This window comes from Taudactylus pleione, unplaced genomic scaffold, assembly GCF_031769625.1.
Source record: "Taudactylus pleione unplaced genomic scaffold, aTauple2 ptg000102l, whole genome shotgun sequence".
In the NCBI taxonomy this organism is placed as follows: Eukaryota; Metazoa; Chordata; class Amphibia; order Anura; family Myobatrachidae; genus Taudactylus; species Taudactylus pleione.
In genome coordinates this window covers 2,105,635-2,124,694 of record NW_028284504.1, presented here as the reverse complement: position 1 = coordinate 2,124,694, position 19,060 = coordinate 2,105,635, and the positions used below count along the sequence as shown (strand labels likewise).

At 47.6% G+C, this 19,060-nt stretch overlaps 1 protein-coding gene across 1 annotated transcript in view; it reads right to left on the bottom strand.

Annotated features, from left to right (window-relative positions):
• Positions 1–19,060, bottom strand: part of MEIOC (meiosis specific with coiled-coil domain) — a 114,337-nt gene that overhangs the window by 63,236 nt on the left and 32,041 nt on the right. Inside the window, exon 2 of the mRNA XM_088470730.1 lies at positions 5,017–5,145. Coding sequence (XP_088326856.1) covers positions 5,017–5,145 — 129 coding nt within the window. The remainder of the gene's footprint in view (positions 1–5,016; positions 5,146–19,060) is intronic.

Genomic DNA, 19,060 nt, shown 5'->3' with positions numbered 1-19,060 from the left:
ATATCTTTACTATATGCATGTTTTTACCCTTTGTGGTTTTTCTATTGATACATATGATATATCATTACATTTGTGTATTATTTAATTACTGATTTGAATAACTACTTATAAGGGTCTACACCAGCACTATTACGTATTCTTGTTTTCAGTTTGAGTGTGAGGTTGGCAATACCTATTTTTAGACTGCTGCAGGTATGTGCCCATATCTTTTCTGTCTTTCAGGCGCATGGTGTATTTATATATTTAACCCAAATCTAAAAATGTTCTATACTACACTTAACAGAACCCATCCACAAACTCTTCAGGCTCATCAAGAGATCTGTGATGTGCAAGTAGCAGCCTCACAGAATAATCCTCATCCTTCTACTCTCCTCTCAATCTGCAATCCTGCGTTGTACACATCATATGGAACACATAATAGCATTCTCAGAAACTACTGTGCATTTTACCACAAAGTATGGACTACTTGGACCACATTCCATGACCAACCACTTCTTACTCTCCGAATCACAAGCTGGACTCTGTTTAATATCCATGCATCCCAATGGTAGATATTTTAGCTTTTAACAGTGTAGGATACTCCCTACCCTTCTTCTTTCGGTTTTACCCCAAACCTTTTTCTATCCCCCACCCTCCAGTATTTTTGGCAAAATTACATCACCAGTTTTGATTAATATAATTTGACCGCAGTTACACATTGCAATAAATTACTTGTCTATACCTTGTTGCTTTTATCATGCTACTGTTACCTTTTTTTGTATTCAATAAATAGTAATTGCAAAAATAAACAAGTAACTAACTACAGCTCCTTCTGTACTACCCCAGGAAAAAAGCAACAGTTGTAAAAACAGACAACAGAAGAACACGACTTGCCATTCCTGCCTTTCTTAAATAGTCTATAGGATTTAGTAGTCACAAAATTCTTACAGTTGTCATATCATGCCATATGATTCTTTCATAAAAGGCATAGTCAAAAGCACATACACTCTAAATAAAATGTCAGCAGACAAACAGCCTAAGCAAGTGACTCCTGCTGATGACATCATCAACACGCTGCAGACAATAATGGGCTGCTCTGTGTCAGTGACTGAAGAGTAGCCCTCTGAACACCTCATCCATTGTGCCCCACTTGCAGTTCCTTGAATTAGTCCAAAAAAATGTATTCAAAAGTTCAAGTCCAGACCAAAAAACAGACAGCAAAAGTTTTGCATTGAACAATTCAAAAGCCATTCCAAAACATCTGTGTGTCTGTATTATATCTACCAGCCGTTAATAACAAGTAACATGCATTACAACTGTTTTTATTTTTCAGTGTCACCTGGTGCCTTGATTTTACCCAGTCAAACTTTAAATGAAGAGAAAAAAAAAAAGAATAAAATTTACAGTGTATTTAGGGGGATATTGAATTGGTCGCAATATTTTTGTGGCAAAAATTAACTCGGCTATTGTACCCAATTTTAGATTAACGCGGCTATGTAATCTCCCAATTCTTTCGCTATCCAACTGAAAAAAAAAATGGACGTTTACTGTCCAAAAGAAAAATATCTGGTGCTGTTTCTTCCATTTATTATAAACGGTTAAAAAATGATAGAAAGATCATTTTTTCCCCGTTATTATAAATGCTGTAGTTAAATTTGGAGTGCATAAAAATGTATGTAAGCTGATTTTTGTTTCATTTGAAACCATTTTAAAAATTATTTAAAACACCACATGTAACTCCCACATGCAATCTTAAAAACACCTGTCCCATCCAATCTTCGAAAAATCCCCTCTTAGTGAGGACATATGTCAGGGAAGGAATATACTCCCCGATTTTCATGTTTCTAGGTCCAGGGTTTTGGGCTGGACATTGATGAGTCAGTCAGGATATTTGATTTTATATATATATATATATATATATATATATATATATATATATATATATACACACACACAAGTTTACACATGTTACACTAGATTGACGCTATCGACATAGTTTCCTTTTCTTCCCTGCTTGACTCACTTCTCTCCCCTATACTCTCTCTCTCCTGCCCTGAACAAGCTACTTCCCTATACAAAGCCTCCCTTACTTCTGCTCTGGACTCTGGGCCTGATTCAGACCCGGTCGCAAGAGCTGAGTGCTCGCAACCGTATCGATGGTGGCCCAGAGCGCATGCGCACGACGGAGCCGGCTCCGTTGTGCGCATGCGCGAGACCCGGATAGCGACGGGCAATCCGTCGCTCTGGGTCTCGTACCAAAGTTGAGTAACAGCTCGCCCCCTTTGGTTTGGTGGGCGGGCCGGGGGAGTGGCTGCCCAAACGGAGGCGTTCCCATGTGAACGCCTCCGTTTGGGGGTAGCCCCACTGACATCACGAGTGATGTCAGTGGGAGAGATTTCGTCTCTCTCTGAAATCTCTCTGGGGCTTGCGGCAACGAGACCCTACCACAAGGGTCTCGTCGCGTGCCCGATGGTCTCAATGGTCTTGACCATCGCGACCAACTTCCAGGCCGCTCGCTATAGCTGTGGGTGGTCACCCACAGCTATGCGAGCGGCCAGGAGGCAGTTCTAAAAAAAAAATAGCCCGGCCCTGATTCAGAGTGAGCGCTCTGTAAGAGCATCCGGCTCTGAATCAGGACCTCTGTCGCTCCAGCGATCACTACTCACACTCGCAGATCTACTCCTCAACCCTGGCATTCCAAATGCACCAGATACCTGCAAAAGTGTTCTCGAACTGCCGAGCGACAGTGGAGAAGATCACGCTCTAAGGCAGATTTTCTCCATTTCAAATTTATGCTCTCATCCTATAGTGCTGCGCTCTCCCTCTCTAAACAGTCATACTTTAAGAACCTCATCTCCTCTGAGTCCTCTAATCCCCAGCGTCTCTTCACCACTTTCAACTCCCTCCTTCGCCCACCCCCTCCTCGTCTCCCCTCCTTGCTCACTGCCCTTGACTTTGCTACCTACTTTACATCTAAAATTGATTCCATATGTCAGGACATCATATCCAACCAGTCCTCCAGCTCTCCACCTCCTCCTTTCCCAAATCACCCCTCCCCATCATCTTTACCAACTCTAACATCCTTCTCCCCTGTATCTGGAGAGGAAGTCATGGCCCTCATCCGGTCCCCCCCCCTTCCACCTCCCCCCTTGATCCTATCCCCTCCCGCCTCCTCTCTCTTTCTGCCTGCTCCCATCTTGCCCACCTCATTAACCTCTCCCTCTCATCAGGCACTGTTCCTTCTGCATTCAAGCATGCCCTTGTCTCACCCATTCTTAAAAAAAATCTACCCTTGATTCTAACCTTCTTCTAACTACCGGTCCATCTCTCTCCTCCCCTTTGCCTCCAAACTCCTTGAGCGGATTGTCTACAACTGCCTTACCACTTTTCTTTCCTCCCACTCCCTCCTTGACCCTTTTCAGTCTGGCTTCCGTTCTCTCCACTCCACTGAAACTGCCCTCACAAAAGTCAGCAATGACCTCCTTGCTGCCAAATCCCAAGGCCACTACTCTCTTCTCATTCTACTTGATCTCTCTGCTGCTTTTGACTCTGTGGACCACCCTCTCCTGCTGAATATCCTTCACTCCCTTGGTCTACATGAAACTGCCCTCTCCTGGCTGTCGTCCTACCTCTCTGACTGATCTTTCTCAGTTTCCTCATACGACTTCTCTTCCCCCCCACAGCCTCTTACAACAGGTGTTCCCCAAGGTTCTGTTCTTGATCCTCTCCTATTCTCCCTCTATACTTCCTCTCTAGGTGAACTCATCAGCTCTTTTGACCTCCATTATCATCTCTATGCTGATGATACTCAAATCTACCTTTCCTCCCCTGATCTCTCCCTCTCTCTTCTGACTCATATCTCCAAATGTCTCTCTGCTATCTCTTCCTGGATGTCCCAGCGATTTCTTAAACTTAATATGTCTAAGACAGAGCTGATCGTCTGCCCACCCTCCCACATCACCTCACTTCCCACTATTTCTTTATCAATTGGTGGAATAACTATCTCATCTAGTCCCAAGGTGCGCAGTCTTGGAGTTATCCTGGACTCATACCTCTCCTTCAAACCACATATCCAAAACCTTTCACAGTCCTGTCGTTTCCATCTCAAAAATATTTCTAAGATCAGACCCTATCTCACCCAGGATGCTACTAAAACACTCATACACTCACTGGTCATCTCCAGATTGGACTATTGTAACCTCCTCCTATCTGGCCTCCCCAAATCCCATTTCTCTCCTCTCCAGTCTATCCTTAATGCTGCTGCACGGCTTATCTTCCTCTCCAAACGCTCTACATCTGCCTCCCCCCTCATACAAGCCCTCCACTGGCTCCCCTTCCCTTTTAGAACCCAATGTAAGGTTCTCACGCTCGCTCACAAAGCCACCCAATCTTCTCCCATATACATCTCTGATCTCATCTCCCTTCACGCTCCTCTCCGCCCTCTTCGTTCAACTAATGCACACCGCCTTTCATGCCAGCTGATTACTTCCTCCCACTCCCGCCTCCAAGATTTTGCCCGCACTGCTCCCCACCTCTGGAACTCTCTCCCACTCCCCTTCAGACTCTCCACCTCTTTGCAATCCTTCAAACGGGCTCTCAAGACCCACTACTTCACAAAGCATTCCAGCTATCATTCTAACTCCTTGCTACATGCTCCTTCCTCCCCATCTACACCATCTGTGTCAACCCGGTTTGTCTTCCCCCCACCTTTTTAGAATGTAAGCTCTCACGAGGAGGGCCATCTATCCTCTTGTGCTTCTCCTTACTATAGTGTCATTTACTTCTTACTCACCACTAGGGCACCTAACACTTGGTTGCTTATGCTCTGTTGCTTATCTGGGTGATATGGTCGCTAATGTAGCAATATATATTATCCATGTCCTGTATTGTATTGTTCTGTAAGTCACTTGTCTACAATTTGTTTATGTACTTTGTAAGGCGCTGCAGAACACTTGTGGCGCCATATAAATAAATGATAATAATAATAATAATAGTAACTTTTATGATGGACATTTGAGACCTATGTGACCACTATACCTGAACTTTGTAAGGGCTGTAAGTTGGGCAAGGTTTGAACAATGTACTGCTGGTAAACTCATCCATAAGCTTGCTTCCAGCATCCAAGTCACTCCAGTACTGATTATTTGCTCTGTAGGCAGCTGTATGCTTTAAAAGAAGAAAGGAGAACAGCCAAGGGTCAGTCACTTTCGACAGAAATTTGACTCACTGCCCCTCTAAAATCTAGATTAGTAATAAGTAAAGGAGGTCACACTGGATCAGATTGAGCTCTCCACTCACTATCATAGGGTCTGATTCATAGGTGGAAGCAATGTCGATGTCAGAAGCAGTGGAGCAATGTTTTGCCACTGCACATGCGTGACAGACGCAATACGCGGCGGCTGATTAGAGATGTCAGACACAGTGAGGATTTATTTGCAAAGCGAATGACAGGTAGTGATTGTCTGGGGGAGGTAACGGAGGGAAGCTACAAAAACGCAGGCGTGTCGCCACCGTTTTCTGGTTGTGTCCTAGTCCGCTACTGCAAATTAATTTGCAGTTGTATTAGCCCTGGGGTCTTTACTGAGACAAACATTCTGAGACACCATAGGGTTGCACAGACGTTCGATGGTGCAATTGATGTTCCCGATATTGCATCTTCTGTACGTAAGCGGCATATCTGACATGCTGGAGGTGGGCGTCTGTGTACCCAAGACAGCGTTTGACTCACTAACATATTTTCGCAAGTACACTGCATCCAAAATTGCAGTTGCAAATGCAACTGCGTCCACCTCTGAATCAGGCCCATAATCTATAAATGGTCAGATTTCCATTTCAAGTCAGTACCTAGATGAAACCCTAAACTTAAGGATCCCAAACAAAGATTCAAAGTTTTCAACGTTTACATTCTGTACATAAGGATGCAATAAAATTATTAACAATTTACAGAGATATATATATATATAAACACCTTCTTATATATGCAAGACACATGCTGCTATTTCCAGGGTGCGTGCCATACTTAAGGTAAACCAGTTGTGCTTCTACGTGCCCAATCTGCCTCTTCAGCTGTGGGGATACATATATTCAATTTATGCTGCACTCAAAATTCCAAGAAAACATAGGTTTTTGAGTCTGAAGATTGTACTTATGTCTAAAGGAGCCTATCCATTAGCAGATAAATTTGAACGATTTATCAGTCAGTCGCTCAATTTATCTGCTAATGGATAGGCTCTGAACAATAAAAATGCGCACTCTCGCGGCCGACAAATTGGGTCTTTTGTCTCTCCAACATGTTGGTCAATTATCGTTTTTCGTTGACAGATATTAGAAATATCTGTCGCGGTAAACGACGAACGATTTTTTTTCATGAAAATGAATAGAAACATTAAAAAAAATCCACTCCCAGAATGATGTTATGCAATATCGTTCGTCGTTTGCAAAAATCTGTCATGTACATGACAGATATCTGTCACAGCAGCCCCAGGAATTTTCAAAAGATAAATCTTTTGTCTTTCAGAAAGATCTGCTAATGGATAGGCCCCTTTACATTTCTTACATCTGGTGCACTCTGTACACATTTATTATCTTTTATCACTAACTTGTGAAATAAATATTTCCTCAATATCAAATTGTGGATAAAAGACAAACTTGCACTCCTATTTAAAGACTGCAGCCCTAAGTGCAATTGTTTCAACCAAAAGAACCTTAAAGAAATACAAGTAACAAAATAGTACTGCAGTATAGCTGGATCTGTCAAATTTAGTTATAATACATAACACGTAATATTTGCAATTATAAAATAATAAAAAGAATAAAACTTCCCTTCTTTTGGTGAAGCTGGAGATATTGTGGATTCAACATTCAGATCCAAGATATGTAAACACAAATGAACGTGTAACATCTTTGATGTATTCTAAAAATACTAAATACAATGTATGGACATAAAATATATTATTTGATTTTTTTGGGGGGAGAGGGGTACTGTGGTTTGGGTCTACGATACAGAAATTGTTTTGGTCATAACACAATGTGCCTTTAAGGTTCAATATGTCTACAAACCCGCAGAAAATGTTTTGGAGTATCTGGAGGTGTTTAGTACACTATAACATTCCCCCTAGGGCTGTTTATGGCGGGTACCGTCCCTACCAGCAGGCCGCAGTATCCTGCGGGTGAGAAAAAATGTGGTGATCGCATGCGTCCAGCATCTATTCATAGAGACACGCTTGGGAACACGCCCCCAAGAGTGATGAAAAGGGGGTGCGTCTTAAAGACATGCCCACCTTTTCTAATGACCACGCCCCCCCTTTCAGGCCCCTTTTTAGGTCTGGCGCCAGACCTACAGTGACCACTACACTATCCAGCTATATAGCACTGTATGGGGTGCATTTAATATTTCTACAAACATGCAGGCAATTTATTTTAGCATCCTGGGGTGTAAAGCTGGGTACACACTAGACAACCTTTGTACCTGGCCAACGGCAGATGCAGCGGAACGACATATCATGCGGTCTGTACACACTGCATGATCTGAATGAGCGTACGATATGTTGTTACCCCGACGCATCCAAATACATGAAGTCGTCAGACAACCCCACAGCCCGCATAGTGCGTACACACTGGATGATTTGAATGATTTGTCGCTCCTATCTGCCGGAAATCGTTAAAATACTGTCTAGTGAGTACCCAGCTTTATATTTATATATATTTAAATTTGAAAATTTGAAAGCATTCAGAGGCAGGTACACCATCTCTATTACCAGAAAGCCCCAGATACTGCAAGGCAAGCCTTCTTTCAGATTGTTATACTGTTCATCCTCCAAGAAATAATAAACTGTCATATACATTTTATAACCATTACTGAATATGTGAAAAAGACTGAAGACCTACCACTTTCATGAAGCATGGGAACTCGATTTCTATTTTTTTTAAAACAAAGGCATATGGTTAATATGCAGTGCTAATGTTGCTCTGGAGAAGAAGGGAAATTTAGAGAGACACTTCTGAAGTCTGCATAAAAATATGATCATACCTTTTCACCTATTAGTGAACAAAAGAAGTGAAAGTGAAAACCTTGCAAACTTAGGGAAGAAATAAAGCCGCGATAAGCCGTTTTTTGTGAAAACAGCTTATTGTGTGAATTTATACTTGTCACGCTATTCTATTAGCCGCAGTTGTAGTTGGACGAATTTTGAAACGCATTTTGCGCAAATTAGTTTACACCACCTCTTTAGCAAGTGACAAGTTGGGGAAAATCCCCATTTCAAGGTAAAAATGTCAGGACTTGGGGCCCGATTCAGACCAGCTCGCTAGATGCGTTCGCACGCAGGCAAAGTATGCTAATCCCGCGGCAAGGCATTAGCACGCCCACTATTTCTCACTTATACACGTCATCTCCAGGAAGCACATGGAACAATCGGTCACATCGAGTACCATCGGAAGCGTACGCAGCACTTGTGGCTGACCATATCCTACCACAAGCACTGCGAGTACTTCAGGGTGTAAATCAACCATGTGACGTGTCCTATACCGCTGCATCTTAATTATGCACGCCTCTGAAACGGTGTTAAGACGCTCAGACACACCTGCGTTCGCACCACCACTCCCCCGTTTCCATCGACCAACCCGTCACTACCCACAAACGCCTCGTTCTGTCACTCAAGCTAGCGAGACGTCTATGCACAAGGGGCGATCGCATGGACTGGTTCGCACACACGCATTGCAATGCGCTTACACAGATTGCAAACATCGCCAGGCTACGTGCAAACGCAGCCTAGCGAACGGGCCTGAATCGGGCCCTTGATTCAGAACCACTAGGACACCTTGCTTAACCACTTGCCTGGCATGGTCGTATCAGATACGACCAGTCAGGAAAGCTCTGTGGGCGGCTGCTGGAAAATAAGTTTCTAGCAGCCGCCAATCACAGAGGGACCGCCTGGTCCCTCTGCACACTGTCCCTCCCCGTGGGCCGTGTGTCCTTCTCTCTCCACCCCCGCTAGCAGCAGCCCGGCGGCTGCAAACTAGACAGAGCAGCCGCCTGGCAGAGAAGGACAGCGCTATCAGCGCTGACCTTTTCACTGCCCCCTCCCTGTCCCAACGCCCTGTTAGCGGCTCCCCAGCGGCTGCTAACAGTAGAGGGAGCAGCCGCTGGCCAAAGAGCCAAACCCTCCTCTCCCCACCATGTATAAACAGCAAACCCCTATATATATATATATATATATATATATATATACATACACATACTGTGTATGTATATATGTATATATATATATATATATATATATATATATAGGTGTGTGTGTGTATATATATATATATATATAAAATGTGTGTATATATATATATATATATATATACACACACACACACACACGTGTGATCTATACACATGGATATATACATATACAGTATATATATATATATATATATATACACACATATATATATATATATATATATATAGTGTGTGTGTGTGGAGCCCCCCAACCGATGTCAAACAATCTATTGTTTCTATCGATGGCTGAACCAATCAGACCGTCGATGGTACAGCTGTCAATGACCAGAACTACAGTATACCATAAAAATTAAAATTTTTATGGTATATAGTGTTTATAAAATAAAAATATGAGATATGGTAAGAACTTACCCTTGTTATCTCTATTTCTACGAAGTCCATAGGGTTCCACAGGATACCTTGGGGTATAGGTGTGACGTCAGTCGCAGGGCACCAAAGAGTTAAGCTTTCAGCCTCCCAGGATGCACTAGGTCCCCCTTCTATACCCCGCCCCCGGGCCAAGGCACTTCAGTTAGTTACCAAGCCATAGGCCGGAGGAGGAGAAGGAAGAGAGAGAACAAAGATCTGGACACATACAAGAATCACATTCTCACCAGAGGGAGACGGAAAACCGGTGACCAGAGCAAAGCCCATCTGCAGCACAGGTGCGACAGGGCGGGAGTCCTGTGGAACCCTATGGACTTCGTAGAAATAGAGATAACAAGGGTAAGTTCTTACCATATCTCATATTTTCTACTTCAGGGTCCATAGGGTATCCACAGGATACCTTGGGGATGTCCCAAAGCAGTATCCTTTAAGGGTGGGGACGCTCCTGTGCAGAAAGGAGAATCCGCCGCCCGAAGGAAGCATCCTGAGAGGCGAAGGTGTCAAACCTGTAATACCTCACGAAGGTATGGACAGAAGACCACGTAGCAGCCTTGCAGATCTGAACTGCCGAGGCACCACGTCGAGCTGCCCACGAAGGACCCACAGACCTAGTGGAATGAGCCTTCAGAGAAGGAGGGACCGGTAGGCCTTCATGAAGATAAGCTTCAGAAATAGCCATACGGATCCAGGCTGCCAAAGTTTGCTTTGAAGCAGGCCAACCCTTTTTACGGAAGCCATAGAGGACAAACAAACCGTCCGACTTCCTAAACGAAGAAGTGCGGTCAACATAAGTCCTTAAGGCCCGCACAACATCCAAAGAGGCCTCACCCACGGAAAGACCCGGTCAGTTAAAGGCCGGAACAACTATTTCCTCGTTAACATGAAACTGGGAAACAACTTTGGGAAGAAACTCGGGACGAGTGCGGAGCACTGCCCTGTTCCCATGAAAAACCAAGAAAGGGGGTCTACAAGAAAGAGCCCCTAACTCAGAAACACGTCTGGCCGAAGCAATGGCCAGAAGGAAAACAGTCTTAGCCGTTAGCCATTTAATATCCACTGAGCCCAGTGGTTCAAACGGCGGTCCTTGGAGAGCCCTCAGGACCACAGCCAAATCCCAAGGCGCCACAGGTGGAACAAAGGGCGGCTGAATACGGAGAACACCTTGCATAAAGGTGCGCACATCCGGGATTGTAGCAATCCTACGGTGAAACCAGACAGATAGGGCCGAAACCTGTACCTTCAAAGAAGCAAGGCGAAGCCCATGATCTAGTCCCGCTTGCAGGAAGGCGAGAATCCGAGACAGACGAAACTCCCGCGGTGCATAACCTCTCGGTCGACACCACTGGAAGAACGTATGCCACACGCGATGGTATATCCTCGCGGAAGACGGTTTCCGAGCTCGTAACATGGTACGCACCACAGAGCTGGAAAACCCCCGGGACCTCAGCATGGCCGTCTCAACAGCCACGCCGTCAAAGACAGCCGAGTCAGGTCCGGGTGAAGACAAGGACCCTGAGACAGAAGGTCCGGTCGTAGCGGCTACCGCAGAGGACTGTCCACGGACAGACCCTGAAGGTCTGAGAACCAGTGCCGTCTGGGCCACGCGGGAGCTATCAACAGGAGCGTCCCTCCTTCCTGTTTGAATTTCCGGATTACCCGTGGAAGAAGGGAGACCGGAGGGAACAGGTATGCGAACCGGAACGTCCACCGGACGGACAGAGCATCCACCAGAGACGCCCCTTCGTCTCTTGTGCGAGACCCGTACACCGGCAACTTGTTGTTGTGCCGGGACGCCATGAGGTCGATTTCTGGAAGACCCCACCTGTCCACCAGTAGTTGAAAAACGTCCGGGTGCAGGGACAATTCCCCTGGATGAACGTCCTGGCGACTTAGAAAGTCCGCCTCCCAATTTAGCACTCCCGGGATGAAGACCGCTGATATGGCCGGAAGATTGCGCTCCGCCCAAACCAGGATCCGAGAGACCTCTACGAGAGCCGCCCGACTGCGAGTTCCTCCTTGCCTGTTTATGTAGGCCACGGTGGTAGCGTTGTCCGACTGGACCTGCACCGGGTGACCCTGGAGAAACCGCTGTGCCTGCAGGAGAGCATTGAAGACCGCACGGAGTTCCAAGATATTTATTGGAAGCTCCGCTTCTGTCGGCGTCCACCTGCCCTGGAACAAGTGTGGACCCGAAACTGCTCCCCAGCCCCGAAGACTGGCATCCGTTGTCAACAGGACCCAATTTGGAACCCAGAACGGACGTCCCTTGTTGAGGTGGGTCGTCTTTAACCACCACGCAAGGGACAGGCGAACCTCCGGGGTGAGCACAATCGTCTGGAACTTCAGAGACTGAGGCAGCCCGTTCCACTTGGACAGGATCAGGTGCTGCAGAGGTCTGGAGTGAAACTGGGCGTATTCCACCATGTCGAACACCGACACCATGGAGCCCAGTAACCTCATCGCCGAGTGTAAGGACACCCGGCGGCTGTGCAGACAACTGCGCACCCTTGACTGTAAAGCAGAGATCTTGTCCTCCGTCACGAAGATCCTTTGCTGTCCCGAGTCCAATAAGGCTCCAAGATGCAGAATCCTCCGAGACGGGATTAGAGTGGACTTCTGCCAGTTGATTAGCCAGCCGTGCCGTTGCAGCAGTGCAATGGTCAGGTCCAAGTGGTGTAACAGGAGCTGTGGAGATCCTGCCACCAATAACAGGTCGTCCAAGTACGGCAACATGCGGACTCCCTGCAGCCGCAGAGAAGCCGCCATGACCGCCATCACCTTGGTAAAAACACATGGTGCTGTCGCCAGGCCAAAAGGTAACGCCCGAAACTGGAAGTGGTCGCTGCGGATTGCAAACCGAAGGAACTCTTGATGGCGCAAAAGAATAGGGACATGCAGGTAAGCGTCCTGTATGTCCAATGACACCATGTAGTCCCCAGGTTCCAGCGCCAGAATGATGGACCGTAGGGTCTCCATCCGAAACTTCGGGACCCGCAAAGACTTGTTGAGTGCTTTGAGGTTGAGAATCGGACGATATGACCCATTGGGTTTCTGTACCAAAAATAGATTGGAATAGAAACCCTGGCCCCTCTGGGAGAATGGAACAGGCACTATAACTCCAGCCTGGAGCATAGTGTGCAATACCTTCCGCAGCTCCGTAGCCTTGTTCCGGTCTGATGGTAGACCCGTGGTGAAGAATCGAGCCGGGGGTCTGTGCCGGAAGGAGAGGGCGTACCCGTGGGAGACCACCTCGAGAACCCAAGTGTCTGTCGTAGTGAACGACCAACACCGGGAGAACTGCAGCAGGCGGCCTCCCACCCTGGGATCCCCCAAAGGGAGACCCGGACCGTCAGGCCGCAGGCTTGTCATCTGGCTTGGGGGCCGGACGTCTGGTACTCCATGCCTGTTTCCGGGGCTTGACCGATTTCTTAGGGCCAGCCTGTCGAGGAAACGACTGTGGTTTGGGCCTGCCCTGGGCCCTAGATGACCGAAAGGACGATGGTCCAGAACCAGAAGGAGCAGCGGCCGACGGGAGACAAGCAGATTTGGCTGCCGCTAGCGTGGCCACAATCTTATCCAGATCCGGACCGAAGAGAACTTCTCCGGTAAACGGCAACGCTTCCAGACCTTTCTTGGAATCTGCGTCCGCCTTCCAGGATCGCAGCCACAAGGTGCGACGAAATTCTAGACACCAGAGTACTAATGTCTAGAGCCACCTCGTTGATGTAGGTGGCCGAATCACGGAGATTGCCAATCAACTCCGCCTGTTCGGCCGGACAGTCAGATTCAAAAGAAGCCTCTAATGAATCCGCCCAGCGCTCCATCGCTCTGGCAACCCAGCAAATGGCCATAGCCGGCCGTGCTGCCCCCCCTGCAAGGGAATAAGCGGACTTCAGGCAGATTTCTACCTTGCGGTCCGTAGCATCCTTAAGGGAGGACATGGATGGCATCGGCAATGTGGCACTACGAATAAGACGGGTCACGTGAGAATCCACCTGTGGAGGGGATTCCCACTTAGCAAAATAATTATCCGCGAACGGCTAAGCCACCGCCAGGCGTCTCTGCGGCTGGTATCTTTTGCCAGGTTGTTTCCACGCCTCCTCTAAATGGTCCACCAACTGACCCGAAAGAGGAAAGACTGTGGCATCGCCCTTCACATCTTTGAAAAAGGCATACTTAGATTTAGCCGCTGGGGGAACTTCGTCCTCAATCACCAAGGCTGTGCGGACCGCCCGAATAAGTCCAGGAATATATACTTTGGACTTAGCATCAGCGTCCTTAGTATGGAGAGGTTCCTGATCGTAAGGATCCAGAATCTCCCCATCATCAGACGTCCCTTCGTCATCCTCATAAGGAGCGGACAGAGACGCCACCGGCCTTTTATGAGGCCGCATCACAGACTCCCCTTGCAACACATCCGACAAGTGCTGTACAGAACTCGTCAGGGAGTTAACCCACGCTGGCTCCGGAGAACCCTGGAGCGGGGAAATAGGGAGACTGTGGGGTACCACCAATTGTCGTGGGAACCCCTGTATGGGTGACGACACCACAGACTGCTGGGACAAACCCATCGGAGTAAACGCGGGCTGCGGAGCTAACTGGCCCACTAAAGCTGTTAACGCCTGAGCGAAACAAGCCCAGGGCGGCTCCTGTACCGGTGCTGTAACCGTAATAGGCCGCGCCATGGACAAACACTGCCGGCAAAGGCCCTCCGCGCTACCCTCCCCCTCCGCTAACGGTACTTTACACGTGGTACACTGTAGCCGGAGGGGAAAATCACTTTCAGACATGATGGCACCACGTATGTGACCTCTCTCACCAATTAAGTATTAAATAGGCGAGAGACCACCCTGCAGCACCGCACTGCAAGTGCTTTAGCAGAAAGAACAGGGACAGTAATAAAGCTGACAGTTTAGAGAAGAAAAGTTACAGGCAGCGCTAGCACAGTCACATACAATGCAGAGAAATAACAAGTCCTGCACTAACAGCGCTGATCACTCAACTACACAGACACAGGGCCTGGTAGGACACAGCGCTGCATACACAGACCTGAGCCACAGCGGAGGAGAGGTATGCGGGGGGACCCAGACCACGATGCTTCCTTCCAGACTTCCAGCAGCGTTCACCATGCGTTGCAGAGAAGATGGCCGCCGAGGAGCAGAGAGAAGCTGGCCTGGGGGAGGAGCGCTGACACAGGACCAGTCAGCACAGTGCAGAGAGGGCTGTGTGCAGCGGGGGAGGCGCCGGCTGTGAGACAGGGAAGGCGCGCTCCCCTGGCATGCATTTAACCCCTGGGACGCCGCAGCGCTACCGCTCTGCTGCGGTCCGCTGTCCCAGGGGGTAGTGGAAAGCGCAGGTTCAGTACCTGGCTCCACGCTGCAGCCAGTCCCCAGGGAGCCCCCTGCCTGGGGACTTAGGACCATGTGACCAGCGGGGACCCACCGCGGGACCCCGCTGCTTACCTTTGTCCCCCTTGGATCCGGCCATGGTCCGAAACATCTGGGGTCACCGCTAGCTGTGACCCCAGATGCTCACCAGCATCCCCGGATCGGTACCGGCGTTCTGGTACCGGCGGGGGTGTAGGGAAGACAGCATGGACGTCAGGACTGACTGTCCATGCTGTACATCCAGATGTGCAGCCACAGCTGCACTGAAGAAAGCTTCAGGGGCTCTTCTAGCCCCCACTCCGACAGGTGCACCCGACGCCGGCCGGGCACCAAACTAAACTGAGGTGCCTTGGCCCGGGGGCGGGGTATAGGAGGGGGACCTAGTGCATCCTGGGAGGCTGAAAGCTTAACTCTTTGGTGCCCTGCGACTGACGTCACACCTATACCCCAAGGTATCCTGTGGATACCCTATGGACCCTGAAGTAGAAAAATGAGTTGAAATAGTTTTAAAAAGATGTTCTTGACCTAATTCAATCATTAAAAAAAACGACAATTTCGGAGCGGTTTTTGGAAAAAAAATTTGTCAGTTAAGTGGTTAATGACTAATTATGCAAAAATAATTTTTAAATTTGCTTAATTTGGCTAATACTGAAATTTTTCGGGAGTAAAAGTGCAAAGTGCAGGAAAATGGGTTAATTGATGTGGGATAGGTATATTTTTTCAAAAAATGCCTCCAAAATTGTGTTTTTGTAATGCATAATATGTAAATAAGAGCTATTTACACCTGATTTAATATAATTAACAAAAATGTAAAATCACTTTTAAATAGCTATTCATTCCATAATGAGACAATTAAAAAATACCGATTTGCGGACCACTTTAAAATACTTTAGTTTAAAAAAAAACCAACAACATATATATATATATATAATATATATATATATATACAGATACGAGCGCTGATTGAAAAGTAATGAGAGTGCCTCTGTTTTTCTGTCCCATAGGTAGACGTAGCATCGATTGTGATGTGTGACGAATCGTGGATTCGTCATTATGATCCGGAATCCAAACAACAGTCCAGTGTATAGAAATATATCTGCTTTTTCCAAATTTAACACAAAACTCAATCACACATCTCTGACATAATCTCACAGACACGTCTTCCTCATCCACCATGACGAAACGAACGAAGATCTTCCACTCGCTGTGACCAAACAAAGACGACTACGGAAGTTCAAATGCAGGTTCAGACACCATGATGTATGAGCTTCACAATAACCAGCATAGCGTTGCCACGCCTATCTATGGGACAGAAAAACAGAGGCATTCTCATACTTTTCAATCAAACCTCATGCATACATATATGGATTTTTTCCAAAATTTTACAAAAAAAGCTTTTTTTGTCCCTAGAGTATTATTAAATACAGTGCGGGATACAGTGTGGGTCGCATACAGTGCAAGATACAATGTGGGTTGGATACAGTTCGGGTCGCATACAGCGTGGGTTGGATACAGTGCAGGCTACAGTGCGGGTCGCATATAGTGCTGGATACAGTGTGGTTTGGATACAGTTTGGGTCGCATACAGTGCAGGATAGTGTGAGTTGGATACAGTATGGGTCAGATACAGTGCGGAAAACAGTGTGGGTTGGATACAGTGCGGGTCGGGTACAGCGCGGGTTTGCATATAGCCCTGGTCGCATACAGTGCAGGATACAGTGTGGGTCGGATACAGTGCAGGTTGGATATACCAATGGTGCACTTACTGTGACAGAGGGTGCCTGGAGTTGTCCTCTGTGCGGGAGGTGTCAGTAGTGCCGGCGGTGTCCTTAGTGTGGAAGTGCTGGTGGTGTCGGCATTTTGGGGGTGCCAGCCTTTTCTCCATGCTGGGGTGCCGATATCCTTAGTGTGGGAATGCTGGCAGTGTCGGCAGTTCAGGGGTGGAGGTGGTGTGGTCAGTGCGGGAGTGCTGGCAGTGATCTCAGTGCAGGGGTGCCACCAGTGTTGCCAACGGTGTACTCAGTATGGGGTTGCTGGCGTCGTCGGCAGTGCAGGAGTGCCGGCAGTGTTCTTAGTGCAGGGGTGCCAGCAGTATCGGCGGTGTCTTCAGTGCAGGGTTGCTGGTGGTGTCGGCACTGTGGGGGGTGCCGGCATCCTCGGTGCGGGACACCATCTTGCTTCCTTTTGCCCCATTGAAGTCTACGGGGAAGCACTGATTGGCTGAGAGCCGTGACAGCCAGCCAATCAGCGGTTAACCCATCGATTTCAATGGGACTTTTGAAATTGGCGCCCGAGCGAAAACCGCGAGATCCGACAGCGTTTAGATAAGGATCCGAGTGCCGGCAACGGATCGGATTCCGGAAGTTCGGGTGTGTTTGGATTCCAAGGAATCCGAAACGCTCATCTCTAATACATATGTGCCTGGGCTACACCAGGAGAGAACAGTAGTATACTGCATGTGCCTGGTTCACTCCAAGAGAGAACAGTAGTATATGCGCCTGGGTTACACCATAAGCGAACAGTAGTATATGTGCCTGGGTTACACCAGGAGAAGATAGTAGTATATGTGCCTGGTTACACCAGGAGAGAACAGTAGTATATGTGCCTGGTCTTTATCCAATGGGCTACATTGGCGATAAGTTTACTGTCCGCAATTGCAGTCCAAAAGGATTGGTTCAGGACCGACTAGTCTCCACACAGGGTGCTAAGCTCACAGTCACTGGGACTGTGTTGCTGCTCCTGGACACAGCCCTCACTTCCTAGCTGGACGTCTGCCTGAGCACCAGCTACCCATCCATCATATCTCCTCCTGTCCCTCACACATCTTCATGAACCCATTTCACGTACATTCCTTCTCTTCCCTAACCACCTCTCACATCCCTTTTTTATCTTTTCTGTCACATTCTGACATCCATGACTTCTCCTCTCCTATCCCTTTACACATATATCCTTTTTTTCATGACCCTTTCTTATATCCATCACCTCTTTATTGACCCATTCTGACATCATTGACTTCTCCTCTCTGATACACTCTTACCGCTGTGGACCTGAGTGGGGACTGAAGTGACGGTGGACCTGGATGACTGCGGCACTAAAATACCTGTAAGAGAACTGCAGTGCCAGTGGACCTGAAAGGGGGCATGCAACGCTAAAGGACCTGAAGGGGGGCTGTTGCACTAGTACATTTGTTAGTAGACTGCAGCAATGGTGGTTTTTGAAAGGGGACTGACTGCTGACTGAGCCTCATGATGGTCACATATGGTCATATAACCTGCATCCTCTTTCCCCCCACAGTGTCTTGGATCCCCCCTGACTGTGTACTGCCCACACAGAGGTCCGGTACTTTCAGATGGCCACCCTATTTTCACATAGCTGCTGGAGCGTAATTTCACAATGTCACAATCCGGTGAAAGTGATCCTCTGTGGAGGATGGTGAGCCGGGGGGTTCAGGTGACTATCGGAGTGACTGAGGCTAGGTCTCCTATTTGCGGCCGAACCCAGGTTTGGCTAGACCTGCCCAGAGGCGCGGAGTCTAACTCACTTGGTGGTTTTCTCCAGTGACCCCTCCAATTGGGATTTGGTTTTCCGCTGCACCAAGTGAGCAGGTCGCGGCCCTCTGGACAGGTACCTGGGAATGGCAGAAGACCGGAAACTATATTAAGTTATTGCTAGAACACTGGAGATACACTGAGAATCACTAAGAAATCCAGGAGCTGACTAGCTCAGCAGCTCAGGGAGATGTGGACACAGGCAGGTACTGGAGTTTGCTAAATATGCAGGAAAGCACAAACATATACTGGGGATTGCACATACAAGAGTAGAGTGGACTCCAGGAATATATTGGGAATGCTAGTAATGTGGTACTGGACAAAGGCCAAATACTGGGAGAGCTAGAAATGCTGGTACTGGGCAAAATACTGGGAATAATTATATACGCAGGTGCAGATTGCACAGACAAGACATATAGAGAAGATAGGCATATACTGGGAGAGTGCTAACTGCAAGTGCAGATTTGCACTGACAAGGCACAGAGCAGA